This window comes from Arachis ipaensis, chromosome B2, assembly GCF_059453495.1.
Source record: "Arachis ipaensis isolate K30076 ecotype BB chromosome B2, ASM5945349v1, whole genome shotgun sequence".
NCBI classification, from domain to species: Eukaryota; Viridiplantae; Streptophyta; class Magnoliopsida; order Fabales; family Fabaceae; genus Arachis; species Arachis ipaensis.
Window position 1 is genome coordinate 101,364,032 of NC_142437.1, and position 22,338 is coordinate 101,386,369.

Sequence of the window (22,338 nt, forward strand, 5' to 3'; positions counted from 1 at the left end):
TTGTAGTTTGGGCAACCCAAAAAAGGTCGCTCAGGATTGGCGTTTGTACCAGACCAACGAAGAACAGGGTGCATCCCGCATCCACACCATTGAGGAAGCTTCCCTGCTCTGATGCGATTGGTGGGCCTCGCCCGCATTCCATGTGAACGTGACCTACTTGAGCTCCCTGAACCTTGACTGCTGCTCCCAATCATCCCTATGAAGACGATGATGAATTATCAGTTTAAGGGTTTTGAGCCATTGTCTAGGGATTTATTTCAATCATAGGGGCTAGATTGAGATATAAAACTCTATCTCCAGGTCATGTAACTGTTAGCAATCCCACTCAGCACTTAACAGGCCACGTGTAGTCTACTATGTCATGACACTGTGCCAAATCAGCTTTTCGGTGGCGGAGATTATCGCAGGGGCAAGTCGGAGCCACGATTGCAAATTTGGGGGGTTCTAATTGAAGCTAATGAAATTGTAGGGATCATTTTGAGTCTCGAGCCAAATTTCAGGGGCCAAATTGAGATTTAACTCAACCAAATTCGCTAGAAAGCTCCTCTCCAAGGATGGGCCAAGCTCAACACAGACAGGTTAAGAATAAATTTAGACATGCTGACACGTGATGGTAGTTAGATATGTCCAAGCGTGTCCAGAGAAGAATTTTTTATTTTTTATTAAAATACAATTGGACACAGAAGACATGCGTGTCGGACGAGTGTTGATGAATGTCGTATCCGAAATGTGTCCGATACACAAAAATGGAAAATCAGAGAAGCAGCTTCATAAGTTATGGGAAATTCTACACGGCCTAAAGCTAGCATGGGATTTGGGAATATGAAGATTAGTTGTGGAAATGGATTCTCTGGAGGCATTTGAGAGTATTCAACACAAATTTGATGGAGGAAGGAAGAACATGCAACTCTCTAATTAGCAACATTGAGCTGTACAGAAACAGACCCTAGGAACTCAAGTTCAACCAAGTGCACAGGGAAGCGAACAAATGCTCAAATTGGATAGCCAAAGAGAGTGTTTAGCAGACAGAAAGCTTTCACATTTTAGATTCTCCACCTGCCAACCTGATGCCTTTGATTATGCATGAGGGGTGAATACACCACTGTAGCAAACTCATTGTAGTCCTTTTCTCTTGGGCTTCCCCGTAATGTTACCCAAAAAAAAAAAAAAAGAACCAAAAAGAATATGTACAAAGTAGCAACTTGTCAACTACGGTGCTATATGACCTGTTTTCATATTGACAAAGAATAGATGCACATCTAATTATCGATAGCCTGTTTAACTATATTGAGGAAATAGAAATTACTCATTCCATGTACGAAATAAATAAACTATAATTAGGAATAACCTTGTCTTAAACCCTTAAAAGTACCAATCAAAATTAGACGGATGAGAAGAATAGCATCCATAGAGAATCATTCTTTTTCCGGGGAGACAAAGAGGGAAAAGCAAATATTCACTTTTAGGAAATAATTAAATTCAATTCTAAAGTTTGTATACCGGTTATTATTGCTAAATTATATAATCAAATTCAGTTTTGCAAATTATAGTAGGTAAATAATGCAGACAAAATTCACACTATTTAACAATATCAAAAAATCAGAATTAATCCCTTACAAAGGAAACCAACAAAATTAACTTGAAAACATATAATAATAATAATAATAATAATAATAATAATAATAATAATAATAATAATAATAATAATATCTCATGTTCATAATAAAGTGAACTGCGGGCTACATGCACCTTGTTGCAGCCTCCTCAGCCCTTCCATTACATCAGTTAAGAAGCATTGCTGGGTAACAAATATTCCAACAATACCCCTACCCCATCACACTTTTTAGTAAACAAACACATTCACAACTTCACCCTCGATAATAATAAGAAAAAAGAAAAGACACAAAAGCTAAATTCCACCACATACATACCACTCAGTCACTCACATTTATATAAAGTCACTTTCACTTTTTTTTTATCCTATCTACCCTTCTCAACATTTTGGTCCCTACCCACTTACACTTTACCCAAACACAGCTTCAAAAACTTTTCCCGGTAAAATAGAGGAAAAGTTGAAGGCGCCAAACTAAAAACCCAAACAAGTCAAAACTACAAATAATAATTAATATCTTTTTAAAAATTAACCTTTTTTTTAGATGCGGAAATTCTTGCCCATGAAGGTTTGGCCAAACTGCCAATTAGATGGTGCCACGTTCCATGAGGTAGAGGCGCGTCTGTCACTGCCTTTAACCCTAAAGGAGAGGGCCTGGCCCACTAAATCAGCATTGGATTGCCAATTTTGCCCCCAGTTACGGCTCATGGGGTTCCATTCAGTTTTGGATCCCTTTATGCTCACGCGGACGATATCCCCTGCACCCGCGACGTTGGTGATCAAGACCAAGTTGAAGTAACGGAAACCGTTGATTGTGAATCTGATTCCACCTATCTTCCTGCATGGCACCCTGTACCGCCCAATAAAATATTAAAAAAAGTGATAATTTATGATTCAACTATGCCGCACATAATTAAAAAATCTTCAAATAATTATTGGTATAAAATATATTTTAAAATATAAAATATATATTTACATATAAATATATAATAGTTGATTTAATAATAAATTATTTACGTACACTTAACATTTTTTGCTTATGATTTAGTATAAAAATTGAAAATAGAAAAAATAAAAATAAACAAATAGTAGTATCAATCAAATCATCGAAACTTCAAGCTTTGACTGGGATTTTTTCTTTGGTAATTTCCAGGTTAATCTATCAGGGATTAAGGAATGTAGTAATAAGGATTTTGTTTAATGTGCGAGGTTATTTTAGTAATTACGCATTTACACGGAAGGTAAATAATGGCCTATTGGGTTACATACTTACATTACATGGCTAAAAACTTTTTTGGATTATCTTTGAGCACTTGAATTTTATTATTCAATAATCAATACTAACAAAGGACAGTTCCAAAAGAATAATTAAAATTGAAATTGAAAAGAAAGCTCCCAGAATTATGCAATGCCAATGGGGCTTTCTTTTATTCGGTTTCGGGGCAAATGGACGAAACTGCTGAGGAGGGGAGATTCTGGTAGTCGTTCTTTTGTTTGTTTCCCAAGAAAATCAGAAAGAACACAGAAGAAAACAATCGACTTAATAAAGCAAGATTTTCAACCCCCATCTTCTGCAATTTCTGGTTGGTAATTGATAGTACTGTATAAAGAGCAAGGCAATTGGGAAATCCCGTTTTGGAAATTATAATAAAAACGCCAAAAACTCTTGAAAGCTAAATAGTATTTTCAGGATTTTTCTATAAATGAGTAGCAGACAATTCACTCTTAACGAAACTACACTAAAGGAAAAGGAAATGGTAGTATATCTCAAGTGCATTTAATTTCTATTAATAGTGTAATTCTAGTTCATTTTAATTTTTCTAGTTTTAAATGACAAAATATTAACCCACTCTAATTAAAAGACAAAAACTAGAAAACAAAAGCATAAAATAATTCCAACTAGTTATATAGTGTAATATACTCTACATTCTACAAGTTTCTTTTTTAGAAGCTAAAGCATAATAAAAACAGATCACGTCCAGTTAAATTATTTTAACAAATTTCACAAACCATAAAAAAATTAAACAAACGCTAAAACATGTTATAACACATCAATTTATGCAACCTAACATCTTGCATAAATTCTATAAAACAAAAAGATTTTATTTTCAACCTTTTTTCTTCAGAAAGAAAATATTTTATTAAATTTTCTTAACAAAACTCTAAAACAAAGATTGTTGGTGTATAAAAGCTGAAACTTTAGACTAAAAAGAAAGAAAGTAATGTAAATGACTTTTTTACCCTCAAGTAAGAGTCTAAGAGATATTTGAAGCAGAAGGACAAAAAGGACATATGAAATGAGGGGGTTTGGGAACTCACCGGCGGTAGCTGACGGGTACAATTCCAGCGCGGTACTGAGCGATCTTGAGGAACATTGGCATAGCGAGGTCGAAGTGTTCCCTTGGGGGGTTACACCAACCGCCGTTATCGCTGGGTTGGGCAAAATTCGGTGGGCAGAAGTTGGTGGCGGTTACCACGATAGAGGGGCTGCCGGGGTTGCACCACCGCGGGTCCTGGTCGCACTTGATCTCGAAGCATGCCCCGCAGCTCAGCCCGTTGTTGAACAGAGCTGTGCTCAGCGCCGCCGTGTTCACGCCGTACCCTTGGCTGTATAGGTTCCCGTACCCACATGCACCGCCTGGTAACCAAATTACAAAAATGCCCCCACTCAATTTATATTTCAAAGGGTGTTATATTTTGCTTAAAAAATAATGTGTGACAGGGGTAATAAATGTGTGACAACCTACTAAGAAGTTAGGTACATGTTAGTAAAAGCATTGATGGATTTGGAAGAGAAGGTGTTAGCTGAAACGCGGCTAGTGACTAAAACGTAAATAAAAAAAATAATTAAGTGAAGCAACATTTTGGGGGATAAAGATAAGGCAAATTAGAGGGTTTTGTTTAAGACGTTTTGGAAAATGAGAAGAAATGGTGAAGAGGTGATACCCATTGTTCCAGATGCATCATTTCCACCGTAGAAAGTGGCGTGAGCACCCTGCCAGGAACCTGCAGTGTAAACTCCGGGGATTCTGGCAGTGGCTGCAGCAAAAACAGAGACCAGTGTTGCAATGTAGAGAAGAGTGGTTCCCATTCTAGCCATTGGAGAGAGAGATAGAGAGAGAGAGAGAGGTTTTGGTTATGTTTGGAGGTAATTAGGGGGTTGGGGCGAATGGGGAGTGAGTGAGGTGAGGGGGGGTACTTATGGAGCGAGCGAGGGAGACTAAGGAGTGGAGGGGAATCTTCAATAGTCTGTAAAATAATTACCATGTAATTAATGCACCTATTTATTCTCTCTCTTTCTTTCTCATTAACTTCTTTTCTCTCTCTATTTTATTTATTTATTATCAATAATTCTTAATCTCTAACGAACACGAAACATCACATGGACAGAGAAACTGAAAAAGGCAGCTATCTCCCAAAGAATTTATTTCCTTCATATGTATATATATTTTTTCCTGAGTACCTTGATTTTTTTATATATATTTATTTTAAAAAATTACAAATGCGTTTGATTTACATTTTTTATTTTTTTGTATTTTTTATTTTAAAAAATTACGGACATTATTAACATTAATTCCTCTATTTTAAATTAAGAATTTTGCTCATGAAATTACTTATTTTGACACACTTTTAGATTTTATATAATTTTTTGTACAATATATATTTTAAAAACTAAAAGGTTTAGGTTTTCAACATAAACTTTTTATATTAACAGATGTTATTAACATAAATTTAACATAAAAATCAGTTAGCCAACCCTCATTAATTTTTCATGTGTGGATTTTAGGACATAATTAATTTTCGTTTTTTTTTCTTTTTTAATTTCTTGTTTTTAAAACTGTAAAAGAAAAATTTTAAACAAAGAAAGCAAGATTTTATTGTTTTCATTATTTTTATTTTTTATCAAACTATAAAAATAGAAAAAGTTGAAAATCAAAATAAGAAATAAAAATAAAACCAATTAAATTCTTAGATAATTTTTCAATATTTGAATAAAATTTGTTATAACTATGATAACTAAATAATTAATTAATAACAAAGGAAGTAGGTTTTTTTAACTGGGGTTTGTGACTTGATATGGAGTTTGTCTTCGATAATTAATAGTGAATAAATTAGTAAAAATAAATTCTTGACAAAAAAAACTAATAATAATAAATTAGTTACAGTTTTATTTACTTTTTGTACAAGAAATGTTTGGGTCACCCATTAATGGAACATGAATTGATGGGCATGTGCATTACACATGGGCCTTTCTTCATGTTAATTTTGCTTCGTCAATGAAAAGGAACCACCAGATGAAGCGCCATTTTACTAGTTAGTCGGAGATTAAAAAAAAAAAAAAAAGAGAACAAAGTTTTATTGGAAAAGCCTAGGGTATACCTTCGCATTGGTAGGTACATGCATACATCATCCAATCCCAAAGTTAAGTTTGAGGAAAGGCGTTGTGTATTTCCCTTGGGGAATCGTTTATATCAGGTCTTTTAGGGCATGTTTGGTTGGAAAAGAAAGAAATAAAGAAAAAAAATTAAAAAATAAAAAAAAATTAAATAAATTTTTATTTTTTTAAATGTATTTAAAAAAAAAATAAAAAATAATTTTATTTGTATATTATAAAATATAGTAAAAAATAATATTAAAAATAAAAAAATATAATAAATTTTTTTCTTTTTTTAATATTAAAAAAATTTGATAGATCTTATCTATCTTTTTATATTATTTAATTTTTTTTTATTTTTCTTTTTAATTAAATAATAAAAAATAATTTTTTTTCTTTCTTTCTCATTTTTTTCAAACAAACATAACCTTAAGGACCGTATGAAAATATGTTAAATTAGTGGCTATGCTGAACTCTTTACATAATAGTGTTTTACTAAAAAATTTGCCTCCATATTTTTTATAATTGCAATTGATGCATAAGTTAGTGGGCAATTCACCTAAATAAATTGTTTCACTTTTAAATAATTGTTTTTCTTATAATTGCTTTACGTAAATGTATTATTTCTAAAACAATGCATTTGCGTCTTTGTTTTAGAAACAATACATTTGCATAATTTTAAAGGTGAAACAATTTATTTAGGTGAATTGCCCTAAGTTAGTTGTTAATTTTTTTTTTTTTGAAGCAGTAAAATTTTTTAAGTGATATAGAAAACATACATGATACATATATACATTACGTTGTATGGATCATCTATGCCACCATCTATGACTTTGAAATGTTCAAAAAAAGTAAATTATATTTTAACCCATCAATGTTCATCCTATAGAGGTTCCTATTTCTCAATCAAGTCTAAATGAAAAGATGTTTGGTAACTCTATCACTCATTTAACTTGTACAAGATCTCCATTACATTCGATCACGGGCTTATATCTTTCAATATGCGATGATGACGATTCTTGATGACAAAGCAAAAAAAGCACAGAATCGACTACTGTGCATGGAACTCCTTCGAAGTATGTTGCTGCTGGCTTGGAAACATGGTGTTCGATAAGGCCTTCTAATTCTGCCATTGCTGACTGCGGAGGGTGGCACTGACTTTATGAATGGGAGAGAAGATGCATGCTCCAAGCGGCGCCGCTCCCTCTCCAACGTCTTCGTGCTCTTTCGTTCTAACGTTAATTGCAATTTATTTGAGCAATTGCAGTCCACCTTAACAAAAAAAATGAGCCTAACCCTAACTTGATATATTTTTATATTAGACCCAAAATTTTCATAAATTTATAATGTGTCCTGGTCCTTTACACTTTATTTAAATGCAAGATGGAAAATGAGAGAAAAAAAAATAGGAAGAAAGAAAATGAGAGGAAAAAAATAGAAGAAAAAATTAAAATTTTTTTGTGTGTTGTTTGGATGAAGAGAAAATAAATGAAAAGAAAATAGGAGAAAAATTTTTTTATTTAGATGGAAGAAAAAATAAGAAGAGAAAAAATTATACACAAATGAAATTACATTAATACCCTTATCTATATAATATATAAATTATAATATATTAATGTATTCAAATCATTTTTCTAATAAAAAAATAATCCCAATTGTATTTTAGGATTTTAACGTATTATCTTTGTTAACAATAATATTTTTTCAAAATTTATTATTTTCTATTGTCTTTTAAATGTCACAAATAAAAAGATGTATCATTGTTTTTTAAATATATACAAATAAATAATTTTATAAAAAAATAATAAAAATTACTCATAGGTTACATCATTAATCTCTTTAATAATATTTAAGGAAAAATTTCACTAAATCGGCCTTACAAAATAAAATATTAACATCAGAAGTGGCTAGCATTTCTTTCTTAATACATGCGACAAAAAATCATATACAATTGTTATAAATATATAACAAAACACCAAAAGAGTAACAACGACCAAGACTCTAGGAGAGTACCATTTTATCACCACACACCAGTTTTAAAAAGGATAATTCTTCATAGTCAGAGTCATCATCAGCATATGCCTACTTCCAAAAACTCAACTCTACAGAGCTGGAGCCGTCTGTACACATCTACTTCAAAAAAGAAAGTTTTTCTAGTTAAAGATAGTAACCTATGATCAATTTCTGCTTGTATTAAGCAGTATACTTGATAAACCATTATTTTATGATTAATATTGTGTTTAATTGTGTGGTTTTATCAAATCTTTACTCACTTATTCATATGATTAGCATGTATTTACAATTCCTTCCCAAAATTACTCCATGGTTGAAAACTTGCTTCCTAGAGACTTTTAATTATGTATTTTAATACTCCGTTATCCCATTCGATGCCGTGATCCGTGTGTTAAGTGTTTCAGGCTTTATAGGGCATGAATGACTTAGGGAATGGAGAGGAAGCTTGATTGCAAAAATGGAAGGAACACAAGAAATTAAGGAGATGACCAGCGAGAGGCGACGCGTACGCATGGCTCAGACGACCGCGCGAAATGGAGAAATCGTAGTGACACGCTCGCGTGCCTGATGCGAACGCGTGGATTGGAAGCTGCCCGAGTGACGCGAACACGTGAACGACGCGTACGCGTGGCAAGGAAAAACGCTGCGCACGCGTGGACGACGCGTACGCGTGATATGCGCGATCTGCAGAATTAACAGAATTCGCTGGGGGCGATTTTGGGCTGTGTTTTGACCCAGTTTTGGCCCAGAAACACAGACTAGAGCCAGGGAACATGCAGAAACTCAGGGGGAACGCATTAGGATAGTTTTTAGTTTTTAGATATGACTTTACTCCTCCTTTAGGTTTTCTCTCTACACATTCATAGTTCTTAGAATTTTGCTTTATTGCTTTTTGGATTGGAATATTGCAAAGAGTTATTACCTCTGCCAAAACTTCATCATTCTAGTTTGTTTCCTTACTTTTCACTTACTCTTTCATATCCTTAATTTGTCCAGAGTTACAATTGGATTATTTTTATAATTTATTAATACAAGAACCATTTTTATTTTTAATTGATCTCTCTTTTATTATTGATTATCATGTCTTTCTTTATTTTTCTTTTTAATTTTGTGAAGTTTACATTCATGACAATGGAGTAGTTTTCTAACTTGATTGGGAGTGATTAAAAGGAGAACCTTGAGTTGGATTACTCAAGAGTTAAATTGTAATTGGGTTTATTGTTGGCTGGCTCTCTAGTTACTAACGCTAATCCTTCCCAAGGGAGAGGATTAGAACTTGTGAATAGAAGTAGACTTCCAACTTACTTGACTTTCTTTTACTTTACTTGGTAAAGGATAACTAAGTAGAAGCAACCTTCAATTATCAATTGATCTTGAGAGAAATCCAACAAGGATAGAACTTCCAATTAATCTACTCCCGATCAAGATCTTTATTTGAATTATATACATTTTCTTATTTAATTTTTCTGTTTCTCAAACTCAAAAATTTCTTGGAAAACCTCTGACCAATAATCTGCATTCTTTCCTGCAACTCGTTGGGAGACGACCTGGGATTCATACTCCCAGTATTTTTATTCTAATTTTGTGACAAACCTTCTAAATTGATAAACAGATTTTCGATTGGTTAAGAACTGTACTTGCAACATATCTCTTATATTAATTTCTTAATCTGCCAATTTCTGCCACATCAATACTCATTGTTCCCAAAACAATTTCAAGTATTATGATTCCTACACAAGCATATACAACAAACATAAATTAACACAAATATCAGAGTTGGTCATAATAAACTATTTTGTTAATATCTTTCTATTCAAACAATAAATCAATCTCAAAGTTTCAACAAAAAGTGATTTGCAACCATCTGTTAACATAAATAAAACAGAAAATGATATCTTGTTCAAATACATGAAGATATACTCATACTTTACGGCAATAAAAAATGTATAATCAATTGTTAAAAACAATAACATCAAATTAACCAGAAATAAGTGCGTATAAAAATTATACCTGTAATGGTAAATATTTTCTTGAAGTACCATATCTCCTAAGCAAACACCAGCAGCAGTCATGAAATGAAAAAGAGCATCCAGTCGCATTTCAGGTGGGATACCAAAAAGTTGGCACTTTTTTTTCTCATTTTCACATAAAAACTGATAACATTGCATCCGATATGAAACCTACCAAACCCAATCCAGTCAACATATCCCGTACATCTGATTCGCTGTAAAGGCGAGGCCTACTTTGTTCATAATAACTAACCCTTTTTCAGCAATTGCAATTTGTCTTTCAATTAATGAGACATATTTTTTGACTACCGAAACTTGCCTTTCAGCCACAGAAGCTTGTCTCTCAACTGATTCAGCCTGCCTCTAAGCGACATCATGTAGCTTGCTAGAAAGATAATTACCCTCTTTAATAGCATCGGCCATGGTAGTAATTCCTAACGCAACCTTCTCATATTGTGCCTCCAGAAATCATTCATAGGAGCCTTACGCTTTGTATCTCTTGAAATTGGAGTCCCTCCTAATTGATTTGGCTGGCCATGAGGAGCACTTGGTGAATATAAATTAGCAGAAAATGTAGGGGTATCATGTGCCATATTAATATCTATGTCAGAAAACCTAATATTTTCAAACGAGTCATTCAAGTCGATGTGATCTCTATCAAGTTGTTTAATTCTTTCTCATGAAGTAGCAGCCCCTTTGCTCTATCATCTCCGAACAACTCTTTTAAAGTATCATAATGCTTAATTTGCATTTTTTTCATTTTTCTGCATGTGGTTTCTCCTACATAAAGAAATGTTGAAATTATTTTGTGACTAGCTTCATCAATAATATAAGTAATAAAAGCAAAGTATAAGATACTGGTGCACGAAATTGTGATCTTAACGGCGCCAAAAACTTGGTATGCACGATTGTAATCTCAACTCCTTTTCACAACTCTGCACAACTAACCAGCAAGTGCACTGGGTCGTCCAAGTAATAAACCTTACGTGAGTAAGGGTCGATCCCACGGAGATTGTCGGCTTGAAGCAAGCTATGGTCATCTTGTAAATCTCAGTCAGGCAGATTCAAATGGTTATGAGGTTTTGATAATTAAAATAAAATAAAATATAAGATAAGATAGAAATACTTATGTAATTCATTGGTGAGAATTTCAGATAAACATATGGAGATGCTTGACTCTTTCTAAATCTCTGCTTTCCTACTGCCTTCATTCAATCATTCATACTCATTTCCATGGCAAGCTGTATGTTGGGGGATCATCGTTGTCAATGGCTACCGTCCATCCTCTCAGTGAAAATGGTCCAAGTGCGCTGTCACTGCACGGCTAATCATCTGTCGGTTCTCGATCATGTTGGAATAGGATCCATTGATCCTTTTGCATCTGTCACTACGCCCAACACTCGCGAGTTTGAAGCTCGTCACAGTCATCCCATCCCAGATCCTCCTCGGAATACCACAGACAAGGTTTAGACTTTTCGGATCTCAAGAATGCTGCCAATTGATTCAAGCTTATACCACGAAGACTCCGATCTTTCAGAATGGAGGCTAAGAGATACACGCTCAAGCTATTGCAGATAGAACGAAAGTGGTTGTCAGGCACGCGTTCATAGGTGAGAATGATGATGAGTGTCACGGATCATCACATTCATCAGGTTGAAGTGCGAGTGAATATCTTGGAATAAGAATAAGCTTGAACTGAATAGAAAAACATACTTCGCATTAATTCATGAGGAACAGCAGAGCTCCACACCTTAATCTATGGGGTGTAGAAACTCCACCGTTAAAAATACATAAGTGAAAGAGGTCTAGGCATGGCCGTGAGGCCAGCCCCCCAAGCGTGTACAATGGTCTCAGTTTCGAAATATGAAAACTAGATGTAAAAATAAATCTCTAAAAGTAGTTTTTATACTAAACTAGTAACTAGGGTTACAGAAAATGAGTAACTAAGTGTAGATAGTGCATAAATCTACTTCCGGGGCCCACTTGGTATGTGCTTGGGCTGAGCATTGAGCTTTACACGTGTAGAGACTTCTCTTGGAGTTAAACGCCAGGTTGCAGCCTGTTTCTGGCATTTAACTCTGGTTTGTAACTTGTTTTTGGCGTTTAACTTCAGAATAGGGCAGGAAGTTGGTGTTTGAACACCAGTTTGCGTCATCAAAACTCGAGCAAAGTATAGACTATTATATATTGCTGGAAAGCCCTGGATGTCTACTTTCCAACACAATTGAGAGCGCGCCAATTGGGTTTCTATAGCTCTAGAAAATCTATTTTGAGTGCAGGGAGGTCAGAATCCAACAGCATCTACAGTCCTTTTCAGTCTCTGAATCAGATTTTTGCTCAGGTCCCTCAATTTTAGCCAGAAAATACCTGAAATCACAAAAAATTACATAAACTCATAGTAAAGTCCAGAAATATAAATTTTGCTTGAAAACTAATAAAAACATGGTAAAAACTAACTAATTCATACTGAAAAGTATGTAAAAATAATGCCAAAAAGCGTATAAATTATCCGCTCATCACAACACCAAACTTAAATTGTTGCTTGTCCCCAAGCAACTAAAAATCAAATAGGATAAAAAGAAGAGAATATACTATAAATTCCAAAATATCAATGAAACTTAGCTCCAATTAGATGAGCGGGACTAGTGGCTTTTTGCCTCTGAACAGTTTTGGCATCTCACTTTATCCTTTGAAGTTCAGAATGACTGGCATCTATAGGAACTCAGAATTCAGATAGTGTTATTGATTCTCCTAGTTCACTATGTTGATTCTTGAATACAGCTACTTTATGAGTCTTGGCCGTGGCCCTAAACACTTTGTTTTCCAGTATTACCACCGGATACATAAATGCCACAGACACATAACTGGGTGAACCTTTTCAGATTGTGACTCAGCTTTGCTAGAGTCCCCAATTAGAGGTGTCCAGGGTTCTTAAGCACACTCTTTTGCTTTGGATCATGACTTTAACCGCTCAGTCTCAAGCTTTTCACTTGACACCTTCACGCCACAAGCACATGGTTAGGGACAGCTTGGTTTAGCCGCTTAGGCCAGGATTTTATTCTTTTGGGCCCTCCTATCCATTAATGCTCAAAGCCTTGGATCCTTTTTATTTTACCCTTGCCTTTTAGTTTAAAGTGTTACTGGCTTTTTGCTCTTGCCTTTTGGTTTAAAGAGCTCTTGGCTTTTTCTGCTTGCTTTTTCTTTTTCTTTCTTCTTTTTTCTTTTATTTTCGCCATATTTTTTTCGCAAGCCTTGTTATTCACTGCTTTTTCTTGCTTCAAGAATCAATTTTATGATTTTTCAGATTATCAATAATATTTTTCCTTTTTCATTATTCTTTCAAGAGCCAACAATTTTAACATTCATAAACAACAAATTCAAAAGACATATGCACTGTTCAAGCATTCATTCAGAAAACAAAAAGTATTGTCACCACATCAAAATAATTAAACTAATCTCAAGGATGAATTCGAAATCATGTACTTCTTGTTCTTTTGTGGTTAAAACATTTTTCATTTAAGAAAGGTGATGGATTCATAGGACATTCATAGCTTTAAGGCATAGACACTTAAACACTAATGATCATGTAATAAGACACAAACATAAATAAACATAGAGCATAGAGAACAAAAACAGAGAAAAATAAATAGACAAGGAGATTAAGGAACGGGTCCACCTTAGTGAGGGTGGCGTCTTCTTCCTCTTGAAGAACCAATGGTGCTCTTGAGCTCCTCTATGTCTCTTCCTGATCTATTGGTTCAGAAAGAGAGCTACTAAAAGGTAAACGTTTTCCCCGATCCCAGATCAAGAACAAAGTCCTAAACAAAGTCTTTCTCCTCACCGACAAAGCAGAGTGCTAATTCCGATCAAAACAACCCCGAAGATTAGATGCTATATATAAGATTAAGTGTGGATCTATTCCAATAGTTTCTGGTAAGCCTGATAGAGCACAGTTGGTAACAAGGCGAAGCCGTGCCTGAAAGTGAGTTCCTTGTTTTTCTGTTCCTTTGTTGCTCCTCCCTCATAGCTCGTTGATCTTCTCTAATCTCATGGAGAATGATGGAGTGCTCTTGGTGCTCCACCCTTAGTTATCCCATGTTGGAACTTAATTTTCCTAGGGAGGTGTTAATTTGCTCCCAATAGTTTTATGGAGGAAAGTGCATCCCTTGAGGCATCTCAGGGATTTCATGATGAGGAATTTCCTCATGCTCTTGTTGAGGTCCATGAGTGGGCTCTCTTGTTTGCTCCATCCTCTTTTTAGTGATGGGATTATCCTCTTCAATGAGGATGTTTCCCTCTATGACAATTCCAACTGAATTGCATAGGGTACAGATGACTTGGCCACAACTTCATAGAAGTGGTCTTGATGGACCTTTGAGATGAATCTCTCCATCTCCCATGACTCAGAGGTGGAAGAAATTGCCTTCCCTTTCCTATTTCTTGAGGTTTCTCTGGCCTTAAGTGCCATTAATGGTTATGAAAAAACAAAAAAGCAATACTTTTTCCATACCAAACTTAAAAGGTTTGCTCGTCCTCGAGCAAAAGAAGAAAGAAGAGAGGAAAAGAAGAAGAAAATGGAGGAGATGGAGAGGTGTGAGTGTGTCGGCCAAGGGGAAAAAATGTGTAGTAGGGGTTGGGTTTGGGAGGGAAGAGTGGTGAAGAGGTGATGGGGAAGAGAGATAGAGGTGATTGGTGAAGGGTGTTATTGGAAAGTGTGAAGAAGAGAGAGAATGAGTTGAGGTAGGTGGGGATCCTGTGGGGTCCACAGATCCTGAGGGATCAAGAACTTAGCATCCCTGCTCCATTTAGGCGTGTAAATGCCCTTTAGAGTGCAATCCTGGCATTTAACGCCAGACTGCTGCTTGTTTCTGGTGTTAAACGCCAGCTTTTCTCCCTTTATTGGCATTTAACGCCAAGTTGGTGCTTGTTTCTGGCGTTAAACACCAAGCTGTAGCCTGTTTCTGGCGTTTAACGCCAGCTTGTAGCCTGTTTCTGGCGTTTAACACCAGCTTGATGCTTCTTTCTAGCGTTAAACGCCAGTAAGCTTATCCTCCAGGGTGTGCTATTTTTAATGCTGTTTTTCATTCTATTTTTGATTTTTTAGTTGTTTTTGTGGCTTCACATGATCATCAACCTACAGAAAACATAAAATAATAATGGAAAATAAATAGATATAATTAAATAACATTGGGTTGCCTCCAATAAGCACTTCTTTAATGTCAATAGCTTGACAGTGAGCTCTCATGGAGCCTCACAGATAATCAGAGCAGGGTTGGGGCCTTTCAACACCAAACTTAGAGTTTGGTTGTGGCCTCCCAACACCAAACTTAGAGTTTGAATGTGGGGGGTTTTGTTTGACTCTGTATTGAGAGAAGGTTTTCATGCTTCCTCTCCATGGTTACAGAAGGAGAACCTTGAGTCTTGAATACAAGGTAGTCCTCATTCAACTTAAGGACCAACTCTCCTCTATCAACATCAATCACAGCTTTTGTTGTGGCTAGGAAGGGTCTGCCAAGGATGATGGATTCATCCTCATCCTTCCCAGTGTCTAGGATTATGAAATCAGCAGGGATGTAAAGACCTTCAACCTTCACTAGCACGTCCTCTACTAGTCCATAAGCCTATTTCATTGATTTGTCTACCATCTCTAGTGAGATTCTTGCAGCTTGTACCTCAAAGATTCCCAGTTTCTCCATTACAGAGAGTGGCATAAGGTTTATCCCTGACCCCAGGTCACACAAAGCCTTCTCAAATGTCATGGTGTCTATGGTACAAGGTATGAAGAATTTTCTGGGATCTGGTTTCTTCTGAGGTAATGTCTGCCTCATTAATGCATTCAGTTCATTAGTGAACAAGGGGGGGTTCATCCTCCCAAGTCTCAGTACCAAATAACTTGGCATTCAACTTCATGATTGCTCCTAGATATTTAGCAATTTGCTCTTCAGTGATGTCTTCATCCTCTTCAGAGGAAGAATATTCATCAGAGCTTATGAATGGCAGAAGAAAGTTCAATGGAATCTCTATGGTCTCTGTATGAGCCTCAGATTCCTTTGGTTCCTCAAAGGGAAACTCCTTTCTGTCCAGAGGACGTCCCATGAGGCTTTTCTCACTGGGACTCACGTCCTCCTCACTCTCTCCAGGTTCGGCCATGTTGGTCATGGTTATGGCCTTGCACTCTCTCTTGGGATTTTCCTCTGTATTGCTTGGGAGAGTACTGGGAGGAGTTTCAGTAATCTTCTTACTCAGCTGACCCACCTGTGCCTCCAAATTTCTAATGGAAGACCTTGTTTCATTCATAAAACTTAGTGTGGTCTTGGATAGATCAGAGACTATGGTTGCCTGACCAGAATGGCTCTGTTCAGAATTCTCTGTCTGTTGTTGAGAAGATGATGGAAAAGGCTTGCTATTGCTAAACCTATTTCTTCCACCCTTATTGTTAAAGCCTTGTTGAGGCTTCTGTTGGTCCTTCCATGAGAGATTTGGATGATTTCTCCATGAAGGATTATAGGTGTTTCCATAGGGTTCTCCCATGTAATTCACCTCTGCCATTACAAGGTTCTCAGGATCATAAGCTTCTTCTTCAGAAGATGCTTCTTTAGTACTGTTGGATGCAGCTTTCAATCCATTCAGACTCTGAGAAATCATATTGACTTGCTGAGTTAATATTTTGTTGAGCCAATATGACATTCAGAGTATCAATTTCAAAAACTCTCTTCTTTTGAGGCGTCCCATTGTTCACAGGATTCCTCTCAGAGGTGTACATGAACTGGTTATTTGCAATCATTTCAATGAGTTCCTGAGCTTCTGCAGGGATTTTCAGATGAAGAGATCCTCCTGCAGAATGGTCCAATGATATTTTTGACAACTCAGACAGACCATCACAGAATATACATATGATGCTCCATTCTGGAAGCATGTTAGTAGGACACCTTTTGATCAATTGCTTATATCTTTCCCAAGCTTCATAGAGGGACTCACCTTCCTTCTGTCTGAAGTTTTGGATTTTCACTCTAAGCTTGCTCATCTATTGAGGTGGAAAGAATTTGGCCAGGAAAGCACTGACCAGCTTTTCCCAAGAGTTCAGGCTTTCCTTAGGTTGTGAATCCAACCATGTTCTAGCTTTGTCTCTTATAGCAAAAGGGAAAAGCATAAGCCTGTAGACCTCGGGATCAACTCCATTGGTCTTGACAGTGTCATAGATTTGCAAGAATTCAGCTAAGAACTGATGAGGATCTTCCAATGGAAGTCCATGAAACTTGCAATTCTGTTGCATTAGAGAAACTAATTGAGGCTTAAGCTCAAAGTTGTTTGCTCCAATGGCAGGAATTGAGATGCTTCTTCCATAGAAGCCAGAAGAGGGTGCAATGAAGTCACCAAGCATCTTCCTTGCATCTCCACCATTGTTATTGGGTTCGGCCATGTCTCCTTCTTTTTCGAAAATTTCTGTCAGATCTTCTCTAGAGGGTTGTGCTTTAGCTTCTCTTAGTTTCCTCTTAAGAGTCCTTTCAGGTTCAGGATCAGCTTCAACAAGAATGTCTTTGTCCTTGTTCCTGCTCATATGAAAAAGAAGAGAACAGAAAAAGAAGAGAAATTCTCTATGTCACAGTATAGAGATTCCTTTGTGTAAGTAGAAGAAGAGAAGAATAGAAGAAGGAGAAGAGAAAAATTCGAACACAGAGAAGAACAGGGTTCGAATTTTTTAAGAAGAAGAGAAGAATATTAGTAAATAAATAAATAAATAAAAAGATATGAGAGAGAGAAGAATTCGAATTTAAATTAAAATAAAAGGAAAAATATTTTTTTTATTTTAATTATTAGTTAGTATTCGAAAATTATAAAAAGGAATAAAATAAAATTGAATTTTAAAACAATTAGTTAATTAAAAAGGAATTTTGAAAAAGTGGGGAGGAGTTCTCGAAAATTAGAGAGAGAAAAGTAGTTAGGTGGTTTTTTAAAAAAAAGATATGATTGAAATAGAAAACTTTTTTTTTAAATCAAACAAAAAGTTAAGTGGTTAATTGAAAAAGATTTGAAAATCAAATTTGAAAAGATAAGAAGTTAGAAAAGATTTTGAAATTGATTTTGAAAAATATATGATTGAAATTTTATTTTGAAAAAGATTTGAAAAGGAAATTAAAAAAATTTAATTTTTGAAAATTAAAGTTGATTACTTGACTAATAAGAAACTACGAGCAGTGATCACTGAATGATATTTATGATATGTATTGATTGGTAAGTCGTTATGCACCTGGCAAGGATGGTGGTTTAATCCCGCTTGTCGAGGTAGCGCCGCCGGCGTAGGGGTTGTGGCAGTCTCCCGCCTACGTTCAGATGTGAGGGCTGAGGTAGTATCCCGCTCGCATAACCTTTCTTGCCATAAGAGTGAGTCGGGCACTATATTCCAAGGTTAAAAGTGAGCCGGGCACTATATCCCAGGGTTGCGCATAAGAGTGAGCCATACACTATATCCTAGGGGTGCACATAGTGAGCCGGGCACTATATCTCAGGGACGTAATAGAAAGGCAACATCCGAAAGGAGGTGTCGTGTTGGCAACTTTGAATCGACAAGTGATATCATGAGCCAAATAAGATAGGAATTCATCATATGCATTTTCTATATGCTTTCTTGCTTTGATTAATTGAGTTATGCCTAAATGAATAATATGCCTAATTACTATTCAATTTACCTGCTGTATATGTATATTACTTGTGCTTTACTTATTTGTATTATTTGTGTTTTGCTGGGATTGAGGAGGATCGGTAGGTAGTGGCGATGGGATCGTATGGAGGGTAGGTTGGCGAAGACTGTGGGACAACGGTGGCTATAGTTAGAGTAGAAATTCCTTAAGTTAGATTACCCCGTTTATGATTTAGTTATTGTGTTTCTTTAAGCTTGAATGTTTATGCCTGGTAGAAGTTTTAGGATTGTCTTTGGCTTCCCGGAACCTTATATCTTATCTATTGGGAACTGTTACCATACTGAGAACCCCCGGTTCTCATATCATATGTTGTTATTTTTCAGATGCAGGTCGTAACCCACCTTGGTGAGTTTGCGGATGGTGACAGAGTAGAGGATGACTCAGCTTTTATTTTGATTTATTTTTGTAGTCTCTCACTTTTATATATATATAACTTGTTTACTCTATGTATTCTGTTTATCTTTGGATGCCTACGCGTTTGGTTATCATCTATGAACGTTTTATGCTTTTGTATCTCTCTTTTTCCTACGTCCTTGAGCTCTTATTCCTTCATCAGGTGTAACACCCTAATATTCAAATCCTTATGCTCGAGTCATAAGTCAATGATATTACGGTGGTACGACTCTCAGGTGGATTTTTAATAAATAAATATAGGTAATTTCGAAAGGAGTATTAACCGAGAAGCCTGAAAAGAGTAGAAATAAAATCACAAAGACGTATCACTCACGTTTCGACAACAAAAGATAAACCGTAAAGCCGAAAACGATATACGGACAAGGCGTAGAGGAGATTAAGAGATAGATAACAGATAGACATATATATATAACATAAGTAAATAGCCACTAGTCGCGACCCGCGAAGTTTAGGCCAGCTAGGGTACAGTATGAAAGTAGTTGACAACAGTATATCCTAATCTCTCCCGAAGGAAACATGAGAGCCTCTACAGGCAAATTCAAAGAGTTCAATACATAATATAATTTTTCCAAAACAAAGGTGGAGAGATTCTAAGCAAAACACAAAGTAGGGAAAATAAAGATCTTCGCCGTCTCTCAGACGACCCACAACTCACTTCTGAGCACCTGGACCTGTATCTGAAAAACAAGAGATATATACGGAATGAGAACCCCGGGCCCATGGGTTCCCAGTACGGTAAAAGTGCCAAATAAATTCAATGTACTGCAATAAAAACTCACTAAGCATCCTAAACTTCTTCACCAATTATTCATCCTAGGTTCTCGCTAATCCATGAATAGGCAACTGTCATAAGGGAGTGCTAAATTTAATTCATGTTTCACATATTTTCCAACTCGCTGACTCTTCCACGAATCAGACTCAGAATCATAAGCAAAGCCATCACCAGTTGTTCTGCCTCAGCAATTCTATATCAATACATCATACCCTCGCCTAGAGCTAGTGAAACCACATCACTGCGTCTACCCAGGGAGCTCCAATTATCTCATTCAATAATCATCATCATCATGCAAACGCATTATCAATTCATCCCATCAAGAACAGCCCTCAACACCCACCGACACCAGCATGAGGGGCCTCTCAGTTGTACAAGCACAAGCAATACAGGCAAGTAATACATAAATATGGTACAAGTAGAACAAGTAGCATATAGTCAGGTAACAAGGCATATATGATGTAGAAATCCAAAACAAATGGCTAACCCAAACAATTCAAACATATGCAAATGATGAATGCCTGCCCTATGGCTGATGATATCATCTGTCGGTTATATAGCCAACCCGACATGTCTTGGTAGCTAACCATTGGACAGAAACACCCATTACGGAGCAAGTAGGTTTGAGCTACAACCCCCTTGCTACTACCCACTCAACCCAGAGCCAGTGGAATAATCACTACTGCGGCTACTACCCAGGCAGGTGTTTAAAAGCTCAACCTGGAGCGAGTGGATTCACCACTACTGCTGCTACTACCCAGGCGTCACAATCTCTGACCTGGAGCAAGTGGGACGAACCACAACCCTTGCTACTACCCAGGATCTCAATACATACGTTCGTTTAGTTTAGAAGCAACCATCACTGTTATCAAATCTCAAACATTAACCTGGAGCAAGTGGGATGAACCACCACTTTTACTACTACCCAGGTATCACAAATACACCTTTATTCAAAACTCCATAATTAAACTCATTTATCATAAACATCCTTTCCTGTCTCATACCTGGAGCAAGTGGACAACGCCACTGCCTACTACCCGGGGTCACATATCGTATTTCAACATTTTTCATTATTATCCATTTAACACATTCATTCATTAATCATATATGCATTTATACTCAGCCATAAACAGTAATGGCTTTGCCGTAACCCGGCAATAACTCAGCCATTTAGCTCATGGTTCAATCAAGAATCGGCCATTTATCAATAAACATAGCCCTTCGGCTCATGGCATACACGGTACTTCCACCGTCATCCTCCATATCTCAAATAATCATCTTTGATCATCATTGATCGTAACCTTTCCCCTTGCTTCACTCGTAAGTTACCACATCCCCTAGCTCCTTTCTCATTGCTAGGCATATCGTAATGATTTAATACATAAGGGGTGAGATCGGAGGCTTAGAAGTATGAGATTTGGCTTTAAAATCTCAAAAATCAACTTTGTCATGAAAACAGGGCCACGCGTACGCGCACTCCACGCGCACGCGTGGATGGCCACAAAACTCATCGACGTGCAAGCGTCATAAGCGCGGACGCTCGGGTTGAAAAATAGCCAAACGACGCGCACGCGTCAACCACGCGTACGCGCGGATACCTTTGTGCCCCAGGCACAAAACTGGCACAACTCTCGGAAAACTGGCTGGGCATTTGGTGCAGCGCATCGATGCGCCCGCGCACACCTCGCGCACGCGTGGATAGTGCTTTCTTGAAGAACGGCGCGTACGCGCCAAGTGCGCCTAGGCGCGGAGGGTCGTTCTGCTAAAAATTTTCTAAGTTAAAAGCTGCAGGATTTACAAATTCAACCCCCAATCTTCCGACGGACATAACTCTCTCATTTTAAATCGTTTTTCACCCGTTCTTCGAACGGCATGGACATCCCGGATCCAATTTCATTTCTAAACAAATTTGGTACAAAACAGAAATCTGTAGTCCAAGTTATGTCCCGTCAAAATATGTCCAAAAACCACATTTTCATGCAAAATCACAAGGTGCTATTTTCAAAACAAGTCATTCTCAACTATTTTCCAAATCAACCAAAACATGCCAATTTCAACCCTTTTTGAAATCAATCAAAATATACCAAAATCAACATCAAGCCATCCTCAACTCACACATTGACACTTTACCAAAATTTCCAAAACCACATCCAACCATTTTAACACTTCTCAATCAAATGGCTAAAGGACAAACACAATATCATATCATACATCCTTCCTCATCCCAATTTCCAATAATACCATTTCCAATCAACCATCATTATACACAATCAATATCATACTCACTATCACGTGGTTTCACCCACAAATCAACCTTAATCATTCCCCAAGCATATATCACAACATACATATCTCTAATGCATCATCATACCATCAAGGCATCAATAATCATAATCACATATATGATCACATAATATATCTCAACCGAATCAAACATACCTCAT

General features: G+C 36.5%; 1 protein-coding gene and 1 non-coding gene across 2 annotated transcripts; one reads left to right on the forward strand and one right to left on the reverse strand.

Annotated features, from left to right (window-relative positions):
- Positions 1-1,695: 1,695 nt before the first annotated feature.
- LOC107625578 (expansin-A4) lies at positions 1,696-4,802 on the reverse strand. Its single transcript, XM_016328253.3, has 3 exons — positions 4,559-4,802; positions 3,932-4,250; positions 1,696-2,462 (listed from the first exon to the last, which is right to left on the reverse strand). The coding sequence occupies exons 1-3, from the start codon at positions 4,710-4,712 to the stop codon at positions 2,153-2,155; spliced, it is 783 nt and encodes a 260-aa protein (XP_016183739.1). The 5' UTR covers positions 4,713-4,802; the 3' UTR covers positions 1,696-2,152.
- A 12,117-nt stretch (positions 4,803-16,919) lies between these two features.
- LOC148575032 (small nucleolar RNA R71) lies at positions 16,920-17,027 on the forward strand. The gene has a single exon (XR_015905477.1). It is a non-coding gene; the product is annotated as a small nucleolar RNA R71 (small nucleolar RNA).
- The last annotated feature ends 5,311 nt before the right edge of the window (positions 17,028-22,338 follow it).

Excerpts from the sequence above, each read along its gene's own strand:
- LOC107625578 (XM_016328253.3), bottom strand. The coding sequence starts at position 4,712 with ATGGCTAGAATGGGAACCACTCTTCTCTACATTGCAACACTGGTCTCT. Across the intron at positions 4,251-4,558 it reads TGATGCATCTGGAACAATGG|GCGGTGCATGTGGGTACGGG; the intron begins GTATCACCTCTT and ends TTTGGTTACCAG. Across the intron at positions 2,463-3,931 it reads GTACCCGTCAGCTACCGCCG|GGTGCCATGCAGGAAGATAG; the intron begins GTGAGTTCCCAA and ends TGGGCGGTACAG.